The 16,781-nt window shown below is 46.4% G+C and overlaps 2 protein-coding genes across 5 annotated transcripts in view; one reads left to right on the top strand and one right to left on the bottom strand.

Annotated features, from left to right (window-relative positions):
- Window positions 1–12,967, bottom strand: part of LOC141134402 (THAP domain-containing protein 1-like) — a 36,364-nt gene extending 23,397 nt beyond the window's left edge. Inside the window, exons 1-2 of one of the 2 annotated variants that reach the window (XM_073623965.1) lie at window positions 12,687–12,967; window positions 675–767 (exon numbers count right to left, since the gene is read on the bottom strand). In XM_073623965.1, the coding sequence (XP_073480066.1) occupies window positions 675–767; window positions 12,687–12,718 (125 nt within the window). In that variant the 5' untranslated portion in view covers window positions 12,719–12,967. Of the gene's footprint in view, window positions 1–674; window positions 768–12,457 lie in introns of both variants that reach the window. The other variant, XM_073623969.1, reaches the window with a different exon arrangement.
- The window catches only part of AGGF1 (angiogenic factor with G-patch and FHA domains 1), a 36,825-nt gene continuing 32,575 nt past the window's right edge, over window positions 12,532–16,781 (top strand). For all 3 annotated transcript variants that reach the window (XM_073623954.1, XM_073623947.1, XM_073623959.1), the window contains exons 1-3: window positions 12,532–13,085; window positions 14,073–14,163; window positions 16,030–16,220. In XM_073623954.1, coding sequence (XP_073480055.1) covers window positions 12,828–13,085; window positions 14,073–14,163; window positions 16,030–16,220 — 540 coding nt within the window. In that variant the 5' untranslated portion in view covers window positions 12,532–12,827. The remainder of the gene's footprint in view (window positions 13,086–14,072; window positions 14,164–16,029; window positions 16,221–16,781) is intronic.

The raw sequence follows: 16,781 nt of genomic DNA, 5'->3' as shown, positions 1-16,781 counted from the left end.
ACGAGAGCCACCGAGGGACCCCAGAAGACCAGGTTCGGGGCCACTCTGTGCAAAACGAGCTGCACAGTGGAGGCAAGTATGATATGTTTGTTATTTTAAAGAAAAACGAACCCTTAGTGTAACTTTAAGGTAAAAACCTTATGACTTCAGAACCATTTCAAGTCCATCTAAATCTACTAGTGCACCTACTACTACCCTTCCCCCAGACTGACTATGCTGCTATCCAAAGGTGTCTCCATTGCTGCTCTGGATCCAAAGTGGTGATACCTTAGGAAGTGTGTCACAGGCCGGATCGCCAGGTGAGAATACAGAAAATAAATCTAAAAAAAAAAAAAAAAAAAAAAAAACGAATGCAGCCACCACATTTAAAGATTGGTAAGCTGCAATATATTAAGTCTATGTTTTTGGGTGTAGGTATATTTTACATCATTATACCAAAAAAAAAAAAAAAGTCACTGACATACATGCTTACATAAACAAGTGCACTCAAAACACACTCCAATCCACGTATATATTGGACTGTCTATATCTAGTGCCATCCTCCTCCTCCTGGCACCCTCATTTTCTGAACCATTATTCATTTGGTGCAGATATTTGCGTCATGTTGCACATTAACATTACATGGTGTTGAGTACAGGTTCACTTTAATATAAAATACATACTACACTAATTACCTAAAAAAATGCTTGCCGCATCCTTTTGACAGGCGATTCTTACAGCCGTTCGCAGCACAGACAGTCATTATTTCTTGGAACGTTTTCCAAAGCCTACATGGAAAAAAAAATAGAAGTTATGACTGCCAACCACAGACATTCCCTCGTGAAGCTTGAATCAGGACAAAAACTGTTTTTGGACTTTTGCACCGTAAAAATAAATGACCACTTATGAAGTGCTTGACATGTGGATGCTGATGGGAATCGGTAAAACCCTCTGCACACTACAGTAAGCACTGAACATCTGGCACTGAGGGTTACAGTTAAGGCTGGAGTACAGTTCTCACAGTGGGCCGCTCATTCACCACCTCTTCCATTCAGAAAATGTCTTGTACTCTTTTTATTGAATACAAGGCATTCTGTGACTGGACGAGAGGAGATCAAGACATTCATCTGCACCTCCTACATTCACAGGGGTTTCGTCTTCAGTGAAAAGAATACAAGATGTTATTGAAATAGAAGAGGTGGTGAATGAGCGACCCGCTGTGAGGACTGTACTCCAGCCAGAACTGTAAGGGCCCGTTCGATTTGTAAACCCTGCATTTTACGGAGCAGGGCAGCTGAAGGCCAGGGAGAGAGCGATGCACATTCAAACACATTGCACTAAGTACTATTTTTTCATCTAACTTTATTGAAACGTCAAAATGTTATTTAATTTGTTTTCAATCTTAGTTTATTTTCAAAAGTAAGAACACAAAGAATATAACAGAAAAATACCATTCTTTACAGTTTGGCAACACATATAGTATACATAGAATAGTGAGGTGTACTTTACCCATGTATAAACAGGAGTGATCATTTTAACATACAGCTTTCGGTGAACTACTGGTATATCATATTGTATATTGAAATCTTTATTCTAAGAGAGGAATAATATGTGGGTGGGGGCCAACATATAATGAACCTTGTAGTTTCGCGGGTTGTGTTATCTGAGGGTTCCCTCTCAACGAATTAGACTGCTGTAGAAGTCTTTTATTCACCTATTATAGATAATCAAGTCATTTAGCTAGTCCAAAGATATGATCTTTAACTATATATGTGAGTGGTCGGTTCAGTACTTAACAAAGAGGAGACAGAAAAAGTCAGAAATAAGAACGTGAGTAGAAGTGTGGGATGGTACCTGAGGCACCAGGCACTCCAGCATGGCTAATCGGCGGGTAAGGGTGGGGTATCTCTGACCCAAAGGGAAAACTCATCAGAATAGCGAAACATGGACCATGAGGTCCAGGTGGCGGTAAACTGCTCCTCCTTTCCCACTTCCTCCGCCAACAGGCGCTCCAGATCTCTTATCTGGTCCACTTCAACCACCCATTCTCCCAAGGAAGGCACTTCTGTCGTTTTCCAATGTCGGGGGATCACTGTCCTAACTGCTGCCAGAAAGTGGCGCAGTACATCTTTTTTAATCGACTTGAGGGGGCCTGGGAGTATAGATAATAGGGCTATCTCTGGTGTGGGTTTGATTGATGTCGCCATCAGCCTGCTGTAAAGATCAAAGACCTTTTGCCATGGTTTCCAGATTGGAGGGCAAGCCCACCAGATGTGGAGCATTGTCCCGCTAGAGGACAGGCATCTCCAACACACGTCTGTCAAAGAGGGGTTAAACTTTTTAATATCTACTGGGCATCTGTACCACCTCGTTAATAATTTAAACCCTTTTTCTTGGTTCTTGGTTGCCAGGGAAATCCTATGCGTTAGGATAAAGCTTTTTTGCCAATCAGTGGGGGAGATGGAGTGTTGCAGCTCCGCTTCCCATTTCTGTGTATATGTTGGAAGGTCAGGGGCATATTCGTTCAGTAGTAGGGAATACAACAGTGATACTACATGTATTGGTGGGTCTGGTTGTAAAAGCAGTTCGTCAAAGTCTGATGGGTCGGCCAGTATCTCTGAGATGGATGAGAAAGTGCGTATGTATGACGTTATTTGACCCCTTTGTAACCACATTGTTGAGGTCCCTAATTCCGTCCGAGAGGGTATGTCCGTTCTCAAGGATGGGTCAGCGCGTAAGACCTGTGCTAAACGTCTATGGCTATCCCTACTCCAGGGTCCAAATCTTAACTTGTTCGCTGCTGGGGGGAAAGCCGGAGTCCCGAAGAGAGGGGTCATTGGGCCCTGGATTTTAGACAATTTACTCGCTGAGATCATGCGGTCCCAAATCTGGAGAGTTTGGCGAGTAAGAGCAGTGGAGAATAAGCCGTCCCCACGCCCAGCCATAGGGGTCCACGGCAGGGCGCAAAGATCAGCCTCATTAAGATATTTCTCTAGTTGAACCCAAAGTTTGGAGGAAGAGTGGTGGAACCAATCCACTATACGCACGAGTACCGCTGCCTTATGGTATATAGAGGCATCTGGGACCCCCGCACCCCCCCTGACTTTCGGGAGAATCATTGTGTCATGTTTTATCCTGGGGCGACGTCCCTGCCATATAAATTTAGAGAAGATCTGACGGAGCCTTTTGAAGAACGAGGTGGGGATATAGATAGGAATGGTCTGGAAAAGGTATAAGAATCGAGGGAGAACATCCATCTTCAAGACATTCACCCTACCCAGCCAGGAGAGCTGTTTAGAGGCATATGTGGTCAGATCCGCTTGAGTTCTGGTAAGTAAAGGGGTGAAGTTGCTGGAGAATAGTTGGGATGAGACTGTTGGAATATGGATTCCTAGATAGCGGATAGATGTGGAGCTTGTCTTAAAAGGGAAGGAAGTCGTAAGCTGTTGTAGAGCCGCTGTTGGGAGTGAAATGTTGAGGATTTCTGACTTATTTAGATTAACTTTAAAATTACTAACCTCTCCATACCTCTGAAACTCCTGCATAATGGAGGGTAGAGAAATTTGTGGTTGGGTTACAAATATGAGTAGATCATCAGCAAATAGGGCAATTTTAGTGTGTAGTGGGCCTACTCTAACGCCATGTATGGCCGGATTGTTTCTAAGGGCAATGGCTAGGTGTTCCATGACAATTACATAAAGAATGGGGGACAAGGGGCACCCCTGCCGCGTTCCGTTGTGTATAGTAAACTTAGGGGATAGGGAGCCGTTTAGTCTAATCCTAGCGGAAGGAGATGTGTAGAGGGACATTATTCTGGAGATCATGTTTTGGCCTAGACCTAGTTGTTGTAATGATAAGCGGAGAAATTGCCAGTCGACACGGTCGAAGGCTTTTTCCGCATCGACTGTGAGAAGGCACAATGGGATATTGTGGGCCCGAGCATAATCAGTAATGAGGAGTGTTTTTAGGGTGTTGTCACGCGCCTCCCTTCCACTCACAAAGCCAACCTGATCTAGGTGTATTAAACGGGGTAACAATGGTTGCAACCTATTAGCTAAAATTTTTGCGTACACCTTTAGATCTACTCCTATTAGCGAAATAGGTCGGTAATTAGCGCAAACATTCAGGTCTTTGTCTGGTTTGGGGATGAGGGTAATATGTGCCTCTAAGGTTTGTGGTGGGAACACTGATCGTTCAGAGATGGAGTTAAATACTTTTGTCAAGAAGGGAGTAAGAAGGGTAGCAAATTGTTTATAGAATTTCGGAGTAAAGCCATCAGGACCTTTTACCAGATGGGGTAGAAGTAATGGCGCGGGCTTTTACCAGATGGGGTAGAAGTAATGGCGCGGGCAACCTCGTCTTCCGAAATCGGGGCCTCAAGGTCCTCTATCGTCTCGCCATCTAGAGTGGGTAATGCAGTTTGCTCGATGTATAAGGCTTGTGTTTCCGCTGTAGTGAGGGGAGGATCAGTGGAGCTCGCTGCAGGTATATTATATAGGGATTGATAAAAGTCCCGGAACACCTGTCCCATCTCGGAAGGTGATGAGACAGTTTTCCCAGAGCTGTCCCGTATATGAGGTATAAAGGAGTTAGGTTGTTTGGTGTGGAGGGTGCGAGCCAGGGATCTACCACATTTATCTCTAAATTTATATTGATGAAAAGCTAGTTTGTTCGCAAACGTGCGGGCTGATGCCTCATATAACTCTCTAAGCTGGGTGCGAGCAGAAGAAACCTCCGTAAGCAGTTCAACCGTCGGGGAGCGTTTATGAGTAGTTTCTAGTGTCCTTAGCTTATGTACTGCCGTAACTATCGCAGTTGAACGTTCTTTTTTCATGCGAGCACCCATCTGAATAAACCTACCCCGTAATACCGCCTTCAATGCTTCCCATTTCATGGGTGGTGAGGTGTCATCAGATGTGTGATCTGTGAAAAAGTTTGATATCGTCTCTGCTATCTGTGTTTCAAACCCTGGTTCAGTCAAGAGAGAGTCATTTAACCTCCATGTCCATTCTTTTATTGGAGTAGAGGGGATTGTAAGCGTCAGGAATATGGGTGAGTGGTCGGACCAAACCATAGGGTCTATTTCACAATTGGGGGACCAATCTAAGCAGCCGTGCTCGACTAAAAAATAATCTATACGACTGTATGATTGGTGGATGTTGGAGAAGTGTGTGTAGTTTCGTGAGTCCGGGTACAGTATTCGCCATACGTCTATGAGATGCATATTGTAGATGGTACGTTTTAGGGCCCGTATTTTTGGAAAGGATATAGACGAACGGGATGTCGATGAATCCAAAAGTGGATCCAGGGGAGTATTGAAGTCCCCTCCGAGTATGAGCTTGCCCTCCGTGAAACCCGCCAAAATCTTTAGGTATTGCAAGGCTGATGGGACTTGGTGTGTGTTAGGCAAGTATACGTTGGCTATTGTAAATTTAGTCCCCCATAATAAAATTTTTACAAAGACATACCTGCCTTGGGGGTCCGTCACCTGATCAAGCAGCTCAATAGGGAGTGTTTTATGAAACGCAATAGATACTCCTTTAGATTTTTGTGTCGGGTTGGTACTGTGTATCCATCTATTGAAATATCTATTGGAGCAGGAAGGAGTGGAGTCAGAATGGAAGTGGGTCTCCTGCAGCAAGAGTATGTTGACCTGTCTTTTGTGCATCTGATATAGAATTTGCCCACGTTTCGACGCTATGTTAAGTCCGTTTACATTATACGAACAAAGTTTCAGGTGTGGGCGCAAAGTCACCGTGTGAGCCATGCTGGAGTGCCAAAAGCTGTAAAAGGGAGAAAGTATTAAGATATGGAGGAAAGGTATAGGGAGCAGGAAAGAAAAAGAAAGAAGAGATGAAGAAAAAGATAAACAGACAAAGGGGGGGAAGAGAGGGAGGGGAGGAAGAAAAATGAAAGGAGCGTGAGGATAATGGAAGAAATACGATATAAATGAAAAGACACCTAAAAAGATGTGTCTGGAAAACTAATGTGTCCGCGAACGCAGAACACTGCGTGAAAATTCACGTTTTAGGCACAAACCGTGCCTGTCCTATTGTGGGGGAAAAGTCGAGATGAATGGGTCTGAGCCGTGTTCCCGACAGCATATCAGGCATGCAAGTAGTATGTGTGGCACACTTGATATTTAAAACGAGTGTGGGGCATAAGGCAGCTTAACCACAACAAATGATAACAATCAACCAAGTGTGTGCATTGGATTTAAATAAGTAACCCTGAGGTATATATAAAACTATTGCATTGTCTCATGTATATAAAGAAAGTTATTGCGCCAAGACAATTGGGTGGGTATATGGAGGGCAGGGAGAGTGGGGGATCCCCCCATGGGGGCAATCCTCTGCTCCATGTGTAACGTCCTTTAAACCCTATATTCTCTGTAGCAGAGACCGAGTAAAACCGGGTACCAAACCCCCCTCCGAGGAAGGTATCCCCCCACTCCCGCCACACCTCCCCCACTGCATATATCATCATGGGAAGGTGAGAGGAATCAATCTGAGACAATGCAAAACATCTTTAGAAAAACGTCAGATAAAGAGGAAAAAAGAAAAACACAAAAACATAGCATTGGTAGACATTCGCATTACCTGACGCTCTTCATAATGAGAGGCATAAGATTGACTCCAATCTATGTTCTCACCCGAACCCCAGCCAAATTGTAAATTGGCAAAGAGCAGGGAAAGAACCAGTGGAGACAAAACAAGCCATCAGTCTCTAATTAACTGTTGAGTTAATCTTCTGGGGAAGTAGGTCTTCTTATCCCTGGGCCAGAGGAAACTGATCTGGACCTAGGACGTCTGCGGCGCTGTGGAAGTGGACCAAGTCCCACCTGGCCTGATCTATCCTCTGGAGGGTCTAACCAGTTCAAAACTTCCACTGGATCTTGTTCGATAAAGAGGAAAAAGTCGGGCAGTTGGTCTGGATCAGAGAGCGTAAACCTGTTGCCGCCCCGTGTCACCTTGATGCTAAAGGGGTGACCCCATGTATAGGTAGCTCCAGCTTGCCGTATAAGGTCAAGTAGAGGGCGCACCACTCTACGCATATACAGCGTATTGCGAGATAAGTCAGGGTATAGGTGAATAGGGGCACCAAAGAAGTCAACAGGACCCAAGTTCCATGCCTTTCGCATGATCTCTTCTTTTAAAGTGTAATAGTGGACCCGACATAGAACATCGCGGGGGCGACCATCTCGGGCCCCCCCTGGTCCTCCTACTCTGTGAACACGATCCAGTTCAATTGGTGATGTTGCCTCTCTTCCCAGTGCTTTATTGAGGATAGTTATGACAGTGGGTTTCAATTCTGCTCCAGATGTTGCCTCCGGTATGCCTTGCAGTCTAATGTTATTTCTGCGACTGCGATTTTCGCTGTCTTCTATGCGGAGTTGCTGGTGACGTATGCGCCTAAGATGTGTCGCGGATGAGGATTCAAGGGCTGTTATACGTGCCTCGTGGTCATCCTGAGCCGTGGTTAAGACCGATACTGCTTCCTCGTTAGCTGTGACTTGTTGCCTCAGGGCGTTCAGCTCCACGTGGAGGGAATCTTCCATTTTGCTTGCCCAGGATTCGAAATCCATTCTGAAGGCAGAGAGGAGGGCAGCAGCTTCCGATCTAATGGGTTCTCCTGATAGGGGATGCGTAGCAGACTGGGATTCCCCGGTGCCTGTGTCGGACGATGAGACTGACCTTGTGGAGGAGGCTGAGGGCTCTCCCGTAGAATTCTGAAGTCTCTCACTATTGTCCTCTGCCGTGTGAGCTGCTGCTGAGGCGGGAGGCTTGGTCTTCCCCGGGTTGCGGCCGGGTGCCATCTTGTCTTTGGGAGTTCGGGGATCAATCGGCGTAGTTCTAAGTAGATACCTCTGTATGGTGCCTTGTTGGGGGTTGGTAAGCTCCGTGGAGTGTGAGCTAGCTGCCGCCATGTATTATGTGGGTGTGCTATGCTATGTAAATAGCCTGTAGCTGTCGGGATAGCACGGGACTCAGGGGTGCGGGTCTTCAGCCATCCATAGTTAGTCTCTCTCCATCAAAACCTATCTTCCACGGAGATGAGGGGGACCGGGGAGGGCGACCAGGCCTGCGGGAGCAGCGGTGTCACCCTATTAACATGGGCGCAAGGCTGGGACACCGTATGGGTTCAAGGGGGAGAGCACCGTCCAGCCAGGGCACAGTTTCTGATAGTGCGGGCCCGTCTTGTAAGCTAGGCCGCAAGATGGTAAGATGGCGGCCGTCACTGGAAGTCTCTAGTGTTACCGGGGTCAGCGATGGGTCTGAGCTGGCTATAAACTTGTCAGATATGCCCAGGGGGGGCCACTTTAAGTGAGGGTGAATTATATGACCCCCTTACCTCCGGTCGTGGCGCCAAGATGCGGTGATGCTGGGGGCCTCACAGGCCTCGGGCCTGCCGCAAGCATCCAGTGCCTGCTTTCTCTGCCTTGTCTGGTGTCCCCTCCGCTCCGGATACAGCCCTCCCGGCCCCCAATCGCCCTCCGCGGCACCCGAGACCGGGGATTCTGTGTGTCTCGTAGGCCGCAAGATGGCGGCCGGCGTCTGTGGAGTGAGGCCGGCCGCGGCCCGAAAACAAGCAATCCGTCAGCCAATCTACTTAAATATTCTCAGGGAAGGACTCCTCCAGTGCCCAGTGGCTACCAGGTAGGCTTTGGGGCAGCTTTTGATGTCTGTGGAGGCCGGATGGCTGTAGATTGTAGAAGGCCAGCCGCGGCCTGAAAACAAAGTAGTCCGCCGGCTAATCTGCTCCAATGTCCTCAGTAAAAGGCTCTCCTAGTGCCCAGTGGTTATTAGATAGGCTTTGGGGCAGCTTTTGATGTCTGTGGAGGCCGGATGGCTGTAGATTGTAGAAGGCCGGCCGCGGCCTGAAAACAAAGTAGTCCGCCGGCTAATCTGCTCCACTGTCCTCAGTAAAAGGCTCTCCTAGTGCCCAGTGGTTATTAGATAGGCTTTGGGGCAGTTTTTGATGTTTGTGGATGCCGGATGGCTGTAGATTGTAGAAGGCCGGCCGCGGCCTGAAAACAAAGTAGTCCGCCGGCTAATCTGCTCCAATGTCCTCAGTAAAAGGCTCTCCTAGTGCCCAGTGGTTATTAGACAGGCCTTGGGGCAGTTTTTGATGTTTGTGGATGCCGGATGGCAGTGGATTGCAGAGGGCTAGACAGAGCTCCTCTGCAGTGCGTCCATTCACCTCGCCATTCGGACACGCCCCCCTATTTAATTTGTTTTTATGCACCGCAGCTTTGGTGCCCTGCACAGACACAGACACAGACAGTGCATGGAACCTTCAGGAAGAGCTCCAGTCTGTTGTGGAAAAATACATACAGTATGGATTTTCCACACCCCACTGCTCTGCTGTTGTATGAACAGGGCACATAGAAAACATTTGCTTTCTTTGTTCCATTGTGTTGATTTGATGCAGGAAAACGGCAGTCACTACACCTAGTGTGAACAAGCCCTGAAGCTCAGTGCTGGAAGTTCAGTGCTTACTGTAGTGTGTGGAGACTTTTACTGATCCCATCAGCCTCCACACATTACACACTACGTTAGTGGCCATTTAATTTTTACAGTGCCAAATTTCCAAAAAATATTTTTTTCAGCTTCCCAAGCTTGATCACATTAGCAGTTGAGGGGCCACAAAACCCAGTGGTTGAACCGTGTTTTAATCACCCCCAAAAGCTCCCCATTCAGCTGCAGAGCTGGACTTGAGGGCAGAATCGTGCCGATTCTGCCTGTGATTTGGATCGCTCAGGTGTAAAACGGAGCCTTAAAAGAGAAGTATGTTTTTTTTTTTTTTCTTGATTCACACTTAACTAGGTGGATGTAGCATCGGTCCGATGCTGCATCTGTCCCCCTCTACACTGAGAGCCAAGCGATCGAACATAGATCACTCGGTTCTCACAGCTCCATGAGCAGAGAGCTGGTGACTGTCAGTCAGCAGCTCTCCCTCTCTGCTCTGACACCCCAAACCCCCCCACTCACACAATGCAGAGCCTGGACTGACAGCAGTGACGTTGGCGGAGCGGACTTCAGCCTGTACCCATACGCTGGTCCAATTGTGTTCTCATGGGGGGGGGGGGGGGGGAATCGCTCCTCACAGAGGCAGAACGGGGATCTGGCTACGTAAACAAGGCGGATCTCCGTTCTGACAGGGGAGGTGAGAGAGATCTGCTGTTCCTAGTGATCCAGAACAGCGATCTCGCTTTACTCCCTGTTAGTCCCCTCCCCCCACAGTACGAAAGCACCTCTCTAGGAAACATTTAACCCCTTGAACGCCCCCTAATGTTAACCCCTTCCACGCCAGTGCCCTATTTTATAGACACTATAACATTTGCGCAAACCAATCAGTATACACTTATTGTGATTTTTTTATTACCAAAAATATGTAGAAGAATAATTATGCCTCGTTTCCACTGAGCGGATCGGTTCGGGTCGGTACAGTTTGGAAGGCCTAGAATGGTCCGGCCTATTCAGGTGAGCGTTTCCACTGCAAGTTGGACCGCCAGGGGCCATACGTGGGTTTAGAAAAAATGCCTAGCATGGCGTCACACGTCCGCCAATCAGTGGAATGTATCGTAGCTCCGCCCTAACCGAACCGTACCATTTTCTATGGCCCCACATCTGAAGCAGGACCCAGAATGGTGCAGTTCGGTTCGGTTGTGTGGGCTGCTTTCATAACGGAAACACTCAAAATAGCGTACCGATCCGCTCAGTGGAAACGAGGCAATATTGGCCTAAACTGATGAAAACATTTGTTTATTTTTAGATTTTTTTTTGGGGGGGGGGGGGGGGGGGGGGGGATATGTATTATAACAAAAAGTAAAAAAAATTTTTTTTTCCCCAAAATTGTCGCTTTTTTGTTTATAACTCAAAAAATAAAAACCGCAGAGGTGATCAATACCACCAAAAGAAATCTCTATTTGTGGGAAAAAAGGACATCAATTTTATTTGGGTACAGCGTCGCATGACCGCGCAATTGTCAGTTAACCACTTCCGGACTGCCGCCGATATACGTCTGAACTTTGAAGAGGAATATCGTTGTTATGGCAGCAGCTAGCTGCCATAACCCCAGTATCCTCTTCTTCGGCCGGCAGTCCGCTTTCCGATAATAGTGGTCTCTGTGGCGGATTCGCCACAAGATCACTTTTATCGGTGGTGGGAGAGGGCCCCCCCCCTCCCGCCACTTACCGGTGCCCTCTGCCGCTTACCGGAGCTGTCGGCAGCGGCGGAGGCAATCGGATCCTTTCTCAAGCTGGGTATGGAGATGAGTGAGGAGAAGATGGCCCCCACCGTCCCCATATCATTGCAGGGCGGAAGTGACGTCAAAACATCCCTTCCGCCCATAGCGCTTAAAGGGCCATTTTTTTTTTATGACAAAATGAGTTTTTTTTTTTTATTGCATTTTAGTGTAAATATGAGATGTGAGGTCTCATATTTAAACGCTCCCTGTCCCGCCGAGCTCGCGTGTAGAAGTGAACGCATACATGAGTAGCGCCCGCATATGAAAACGGTGTTCAATAAGCTATTGGTAGAGCGAGAGCAATAATTCTAGCCCTAGACCTCCTCTAACTCAAAACATACAGCCTGTAGAATTTTTTAAACGTCACCTACGGAAATTTTTAAGGGTAAAAGTTTGTTGCCATTCCACGAGCGGGAGCAATTTTTAAGCGTGACATGTTGGATATCAATTTACTCAGCGTAACATCTTTCACTATATAAAAAAAAAAAAATTGGGCTAACTTTAATTTTGTCTTTTTTTTTTAATTCAAAAAAGTCTATTTTTTCCCAAAAAAGTGCGCTTGTAAGACCGCTGCACAAATACGGTGTGACAGAAAGTATTGCAATGACCGCCATTTTATTCTCTAGGGTGTTAGAAATAAAACTGTATAACGTTTGGGGGTTCGAAGTAATTTTATAGAAAAAAAAGAACCTTTTTTTAACTTGTAAACAACAAATCTCAAAAAAGAAGCCCGGTCCTTACGTGGTTAAAGCGACGCAGTGCCGTATCGCAAAACATGGCCTGGCCATTAAACGGGGTAAATCCTTCCGGAGCTGAAGTGGTTAATGTGTACCATTTTTGTACAAGAAAAAAAAAAAAATCAGAAAGGAAAGACTCGGCATGTTCAGAAACAATAAACAAATAAAGCATTTGGGGACAAGAATCTTCCTAGATTATTGGGTTCAGACTTGCTGTGAAAAGAGGGAAAACAAACGATCGCTCATCCGATTTCCTCGTGGTGTGTATGGGGCTTGGTTGTGGGGTTTACATAGGCGGTAAGGAGTGTCGCTGCTCTTCTCCTAGCACTGCCTCTACACATCACACCATTGCCAGTCATTGTGCTCAGCTGTGCTCCCCTCCCCCCCCTGTCATCGCCCCCAATGCACATCATTCCTGTGCCTGGAAGCTCCCCCCTGTCAGTTCGGGAAGTAGTTTGAATTTTGCCTCACTAAAATCGGTAAGAGCTTACAGTACGCGTAGGATGAGTCTGCAGCGGGCTCTGTCTTCTACAAAATGGCGGCTCACTTCCTGGAACTCCGAGCACGTCACGGCGCGCCTCACGTAACACCGAGCGGGGCGGAGCTGGGAACATGTCCGTGAAAGAACAGCGAGGGTCTCGCCTTTACACCGTCATTAGTCACCGCATTGAACCCTTCCCTACACGAGTCCGTCATACAAGAGCCTGCCCCGTGATTTACCGCTGCTGCAGGGTCTTGCCCGTTTCCACCATGGCTGCTCGACTTCACGTGACGTCATCAGGCCGCGCCTGACACCAGGAATTATTGGATTCTTAGAAGCAGTAGAGGTGGTTGTCAGTGATGTGAATTGTGTGCGGTGTTATGGCCCAGTATGGAGAGGGGCCAAGTGTGGAAGAAGAAGAAGAAGAAGAAGAAGAGGCATGTATGGAGGGCGGGGTCTCCGCCGAGGAGGAGCGCGGAGCCCCATGTGCGGAGCCAGCGCTGTGCCACAGAGTCCAGGCTCTGGAGGAGGAGCTGAGGAGTTGTCAGGAGGAGCTGTGCCAGATCCAGAGACAGCTGAGCCTCAGCCAGAGACTGCACCAGACTGCAGAGAGCACCAACCAGGAGCTCAGGAGGCAGGTCAGACCCCACACAGGCTGCTTATCTACAGTACCCGCCCCCAAGGAGCTTCCAATCTAAGGTCCCTACCTCACATGCATACCAGGAACAATTAACCTACCAGCATGGCTATGGAGTGTGGGAGGAGACTCGCACAGGGAGAGCATGCAAACTCCATGCAGATAGTGTCCCTTTGGCACTCCTTGGGGGCCCCTGCAGACACTTATCTGTGCTTCTCTATTGTCCTTTTATAGCAGTCTCATGTAATATGTCTTTGGCCCTTGACTGTCTCCCGAGGGATGTCCTGAGTCTGCAACAACTCCTATAGCATGTTCCTAGAGTCCCCGACCATCTCTTGTGTCGTGGCTGGAGTCTTATGGTTATACAGGGTGGGTGGGGCTTCTGAGAAATGGGCGGGGTCTGGCTCCCCACCATCTTAAAACTTTACCAGCCACCACTGGAACCGGGCTGGCCCTGATACCATGGGATCGTGCTGGTACCAATCACAACAACCACTTGCCAATAGTACATAATGGCTTTTATTCATAGCCATGCATTGTGTATTAATGTGATTGGTGGACCTGTACCATGTGATTCCTGTAGACAACCACAAAAGTACACAAGGCACACGAAAGGACGAAAGGATGCCATTTACAAAAATTATTGCTATTAACAGTGATGAGATCATCACTGTAAAGGCAATCCTGGTGAAAAAAATTTCATACCCTTCTTTTTTTTTCCATCCTCTGTTGCGAATTACAATGAAACGTCGTGCAAAACCGGACAATCCTCTATCCAAAATGAGAAGGGGAAAAAAAAGGTTTGCCTTGAGTTCTGCTTTATGGGATCCTGCAGAGAGCAATTTTATCCTGGAAATACCAAATTAAATAGTTCACTCAGATTCCTCCCTTTTTTTTTTTTTTTTATGCTTCTGTTTATACCACTTCAATATATTTAAAGTATTTTTTCTTTTGCAAGGTTCTCAGCACTTCAGTTTTTGTTTGGCAGGTGGAAGATTTATGTCAAGAAATCCATGAGCGTAATAAATCTGTAAAGACTGACAAGGAAGTGCAAACAGATGATTACTCTGCCTGGTCAGGTAAGCAGAGATTTGCTTCTTATTTTTAAGAATGTGTAAGGCTCTGATCACACTTGTGCAATTTTTTTTTTCCTGCATCTTTGAGCATGCTACCATGAACAACAATGGAAATAACATGAACTCTATGGTGCCTCTTCATATCATTACAGTATGATACAGTGCATTTTTCAGGGAGGCTGGATTGTGTTCAATGGCAGTAAAAAAAATGCCATAGCATCAGTGGAAGTAAACAATGCCGTAGGCTTGATGATCAGTGGGAGTAAAAAAAAAAAAAAATTACACCATTGGTGTCAGTGGAAGAAAGTGTGTCCCATCATTGGCGTCAGTGGGGAGGAATCGTGCCCCATCATTGGCGTCAGTGGGGAGGAATCGTGTCCCATCATTGGCGTCAGTGGGGAGGAATCGTGCCCCATCATTGGCGTCAGTGGGGAGGAATCGTGCCCCATCATTGGCGTCAGTGGGGAGGAATCGTGCCCCATCATTGGCGTCAGTGGGGAGGAATCGTGCCCCATCATTGGCGTCAGTGGGGAGGAATCGTGCCCCATCATTGGCGTCAGTGGGGAGGAATGGTGCCTCGTATCAGTGGAAGGAAAAGTGCCCCAAGGGCCGGATAAAGGCAAGCAAGGGGCCACATCTGACCCAGGGGCTGCAGTTTGGAGACCATTGTGCTAAACAATCAGTCTCCGCCTCCTACAAAAAAACTTGTGGAGTACAAAAACGCATGATTATGTAGCAGCACTCAGTGTTTCATAGATGCCTTCTGAGAAGAAATGCATTGGATAGGAGCTGGTAGCGTGACTTCGGCAAGCAGAGACCGTTCTGCTGGCAGCCGTGCACTATCGATACTTGTGTGCTCAATACAAGCAACTGCACTGTAAGAGTTCATTTCGGTTTTCATTAAAATGTGTTTTAAACATTAATGCGTCCTCTCTATTGCTTTCACTATAAAACACTGTGGGTGATGAGAGCCTGGATTTACCCCAAATCTCTGAGGCTGGCCAGCAAACCTTTTGCTGTGATCTTGATTATGTGCATACGATTCCCATTGCTGGATCTATATATCTGGTAAGCAGCCTTCTGTTTTGAAGCACGGTGGTGATACACAAGCACTTTTTTGATACTTTTACTTTTTTTATCTTCTCGCATGTGGGGAAGTTGGAACTACAGATCAAGTTTATGCAAGGAGATTGTATGAACTGTTTGAGCACATTATTGATTATAGGTGTTGTGGAGCACAATGTTCAATTAGTTAATTGTATTTCTGTACTATTTATATACACTTTATTTTTAAGGTATGGATTTTACAGAGTGTAATTGAGTTGTTATAGGATATGCAGTGGATTGTCCCTTTTATGATGTTGGATCCATGATGTAGCTAGATTTTCTAGTAACATCAAAACACTTGAGGTGAATTGCAAAATACAGCGCACCATTACATGATTTCATGTATTTTGAAAAAACATATTATACTTGCCTGCTCTGTGCAATGGTTTTGCACAGAGCAGCCCCAATCCTCCTCTGCTCAGGTTCCCCACTTACAGTCCTGGTTCTTTCTCTTCAGAGAATGTCCCCATAGAAAGCTGTTTTCTATGGGGGCACTCATGCATGCTCGCTATTGATCTGCCCAGTGAGGAGGGGGATAGTCAGGAGAGCCGCTGCTCTCATGCACATCGCTGTATCGAGATCGGACTCGGGTAAGTATAGGGGGGGGGGGGACTAGGGGGGCTTCTGCACACAGAAGGTATTTTACCTTAATGCATAGAACGCAGTAAATTGATTGTTTCTGTGTTGCACAGATGAATACTCAAACGTGTGTAAATTTTTTTTTTTTTTTTTAATTAATGGGATTTGTTGATGTTCTTGAAGATTATTACAGCTACTACTATTCCTCCTATGAAAATCAAAACACAAGCACAGCCACCAATGTGGATTTCCACCAGGAAAGCGGGCCAACTGAGATGACCCCAGAAGCAGCAACCGATGAACAAGAACCTCCCAGATCAGATAGCAGTCAATGTGCTGGAGAACAAGAAACAGACTATGCCCAGCATGTTGCGGTAGGATAAATTCTGTTGATCCTTACTGGTAGTATAACTTTTGATATTTATACAGATAATAAAAAAATTAAGAACATCTATTTTTTGCTGTAATGCTTATATTTTGTTTGTTTTTTTTACCATGAAAGTGCAAACAAATTATTCACAATGTGCATAGAAAAATGCTTTCCTAAAGCACCTCTTGCTGTAACACCAGTATAATGGCTAATTCACGCTATGTGCGGTGACAGATGTTTTACAGCATGGTAAAATGTTTGTCACCGCAAGGACACACAGGAAACAGTTGTTTGTCCCATTCACACTGCAATTGCAGCATGCTGTGATAAAATGCAAACATGCTGCATTTTATTGCAGCGTACTGTGCCAAATTGCATGGCACTATACAACAGCGCAGCTGTACATTGCCATGAATGAAGTGTATGTTTTGTACACGTCTCATAAAGTTTGTACAAAAAACCGGGAGCTGTGAGATGCCCCCTACCACAGCCTGCAACATACAGCTGCTAGCCGCTTGCCGACTGCCTAACTGTAAATATACGTCATTAATTTGACGTTAAATAC

This window comes from Aquarana catesbeiana, linkage group LG01 (genome assembly GCF_042186555.1).
Source record: "Aquarana catesbeiana isolate 2022-GZ linkage group LG01, ASM4218655v1, whole genome shotgun sequence".
NCBI classification, from domain to species: domain Eukaryota; kingdom Metazoa; phylum Chordata; class Amphibia; order Anura; family Ranidae; genus Aquarana; species Aquarana catesbeiana.
Note: the sequence above shows the minus strand (reverse complement) of the source record. Positions and strands in the feature narration are given on the sequence as shown.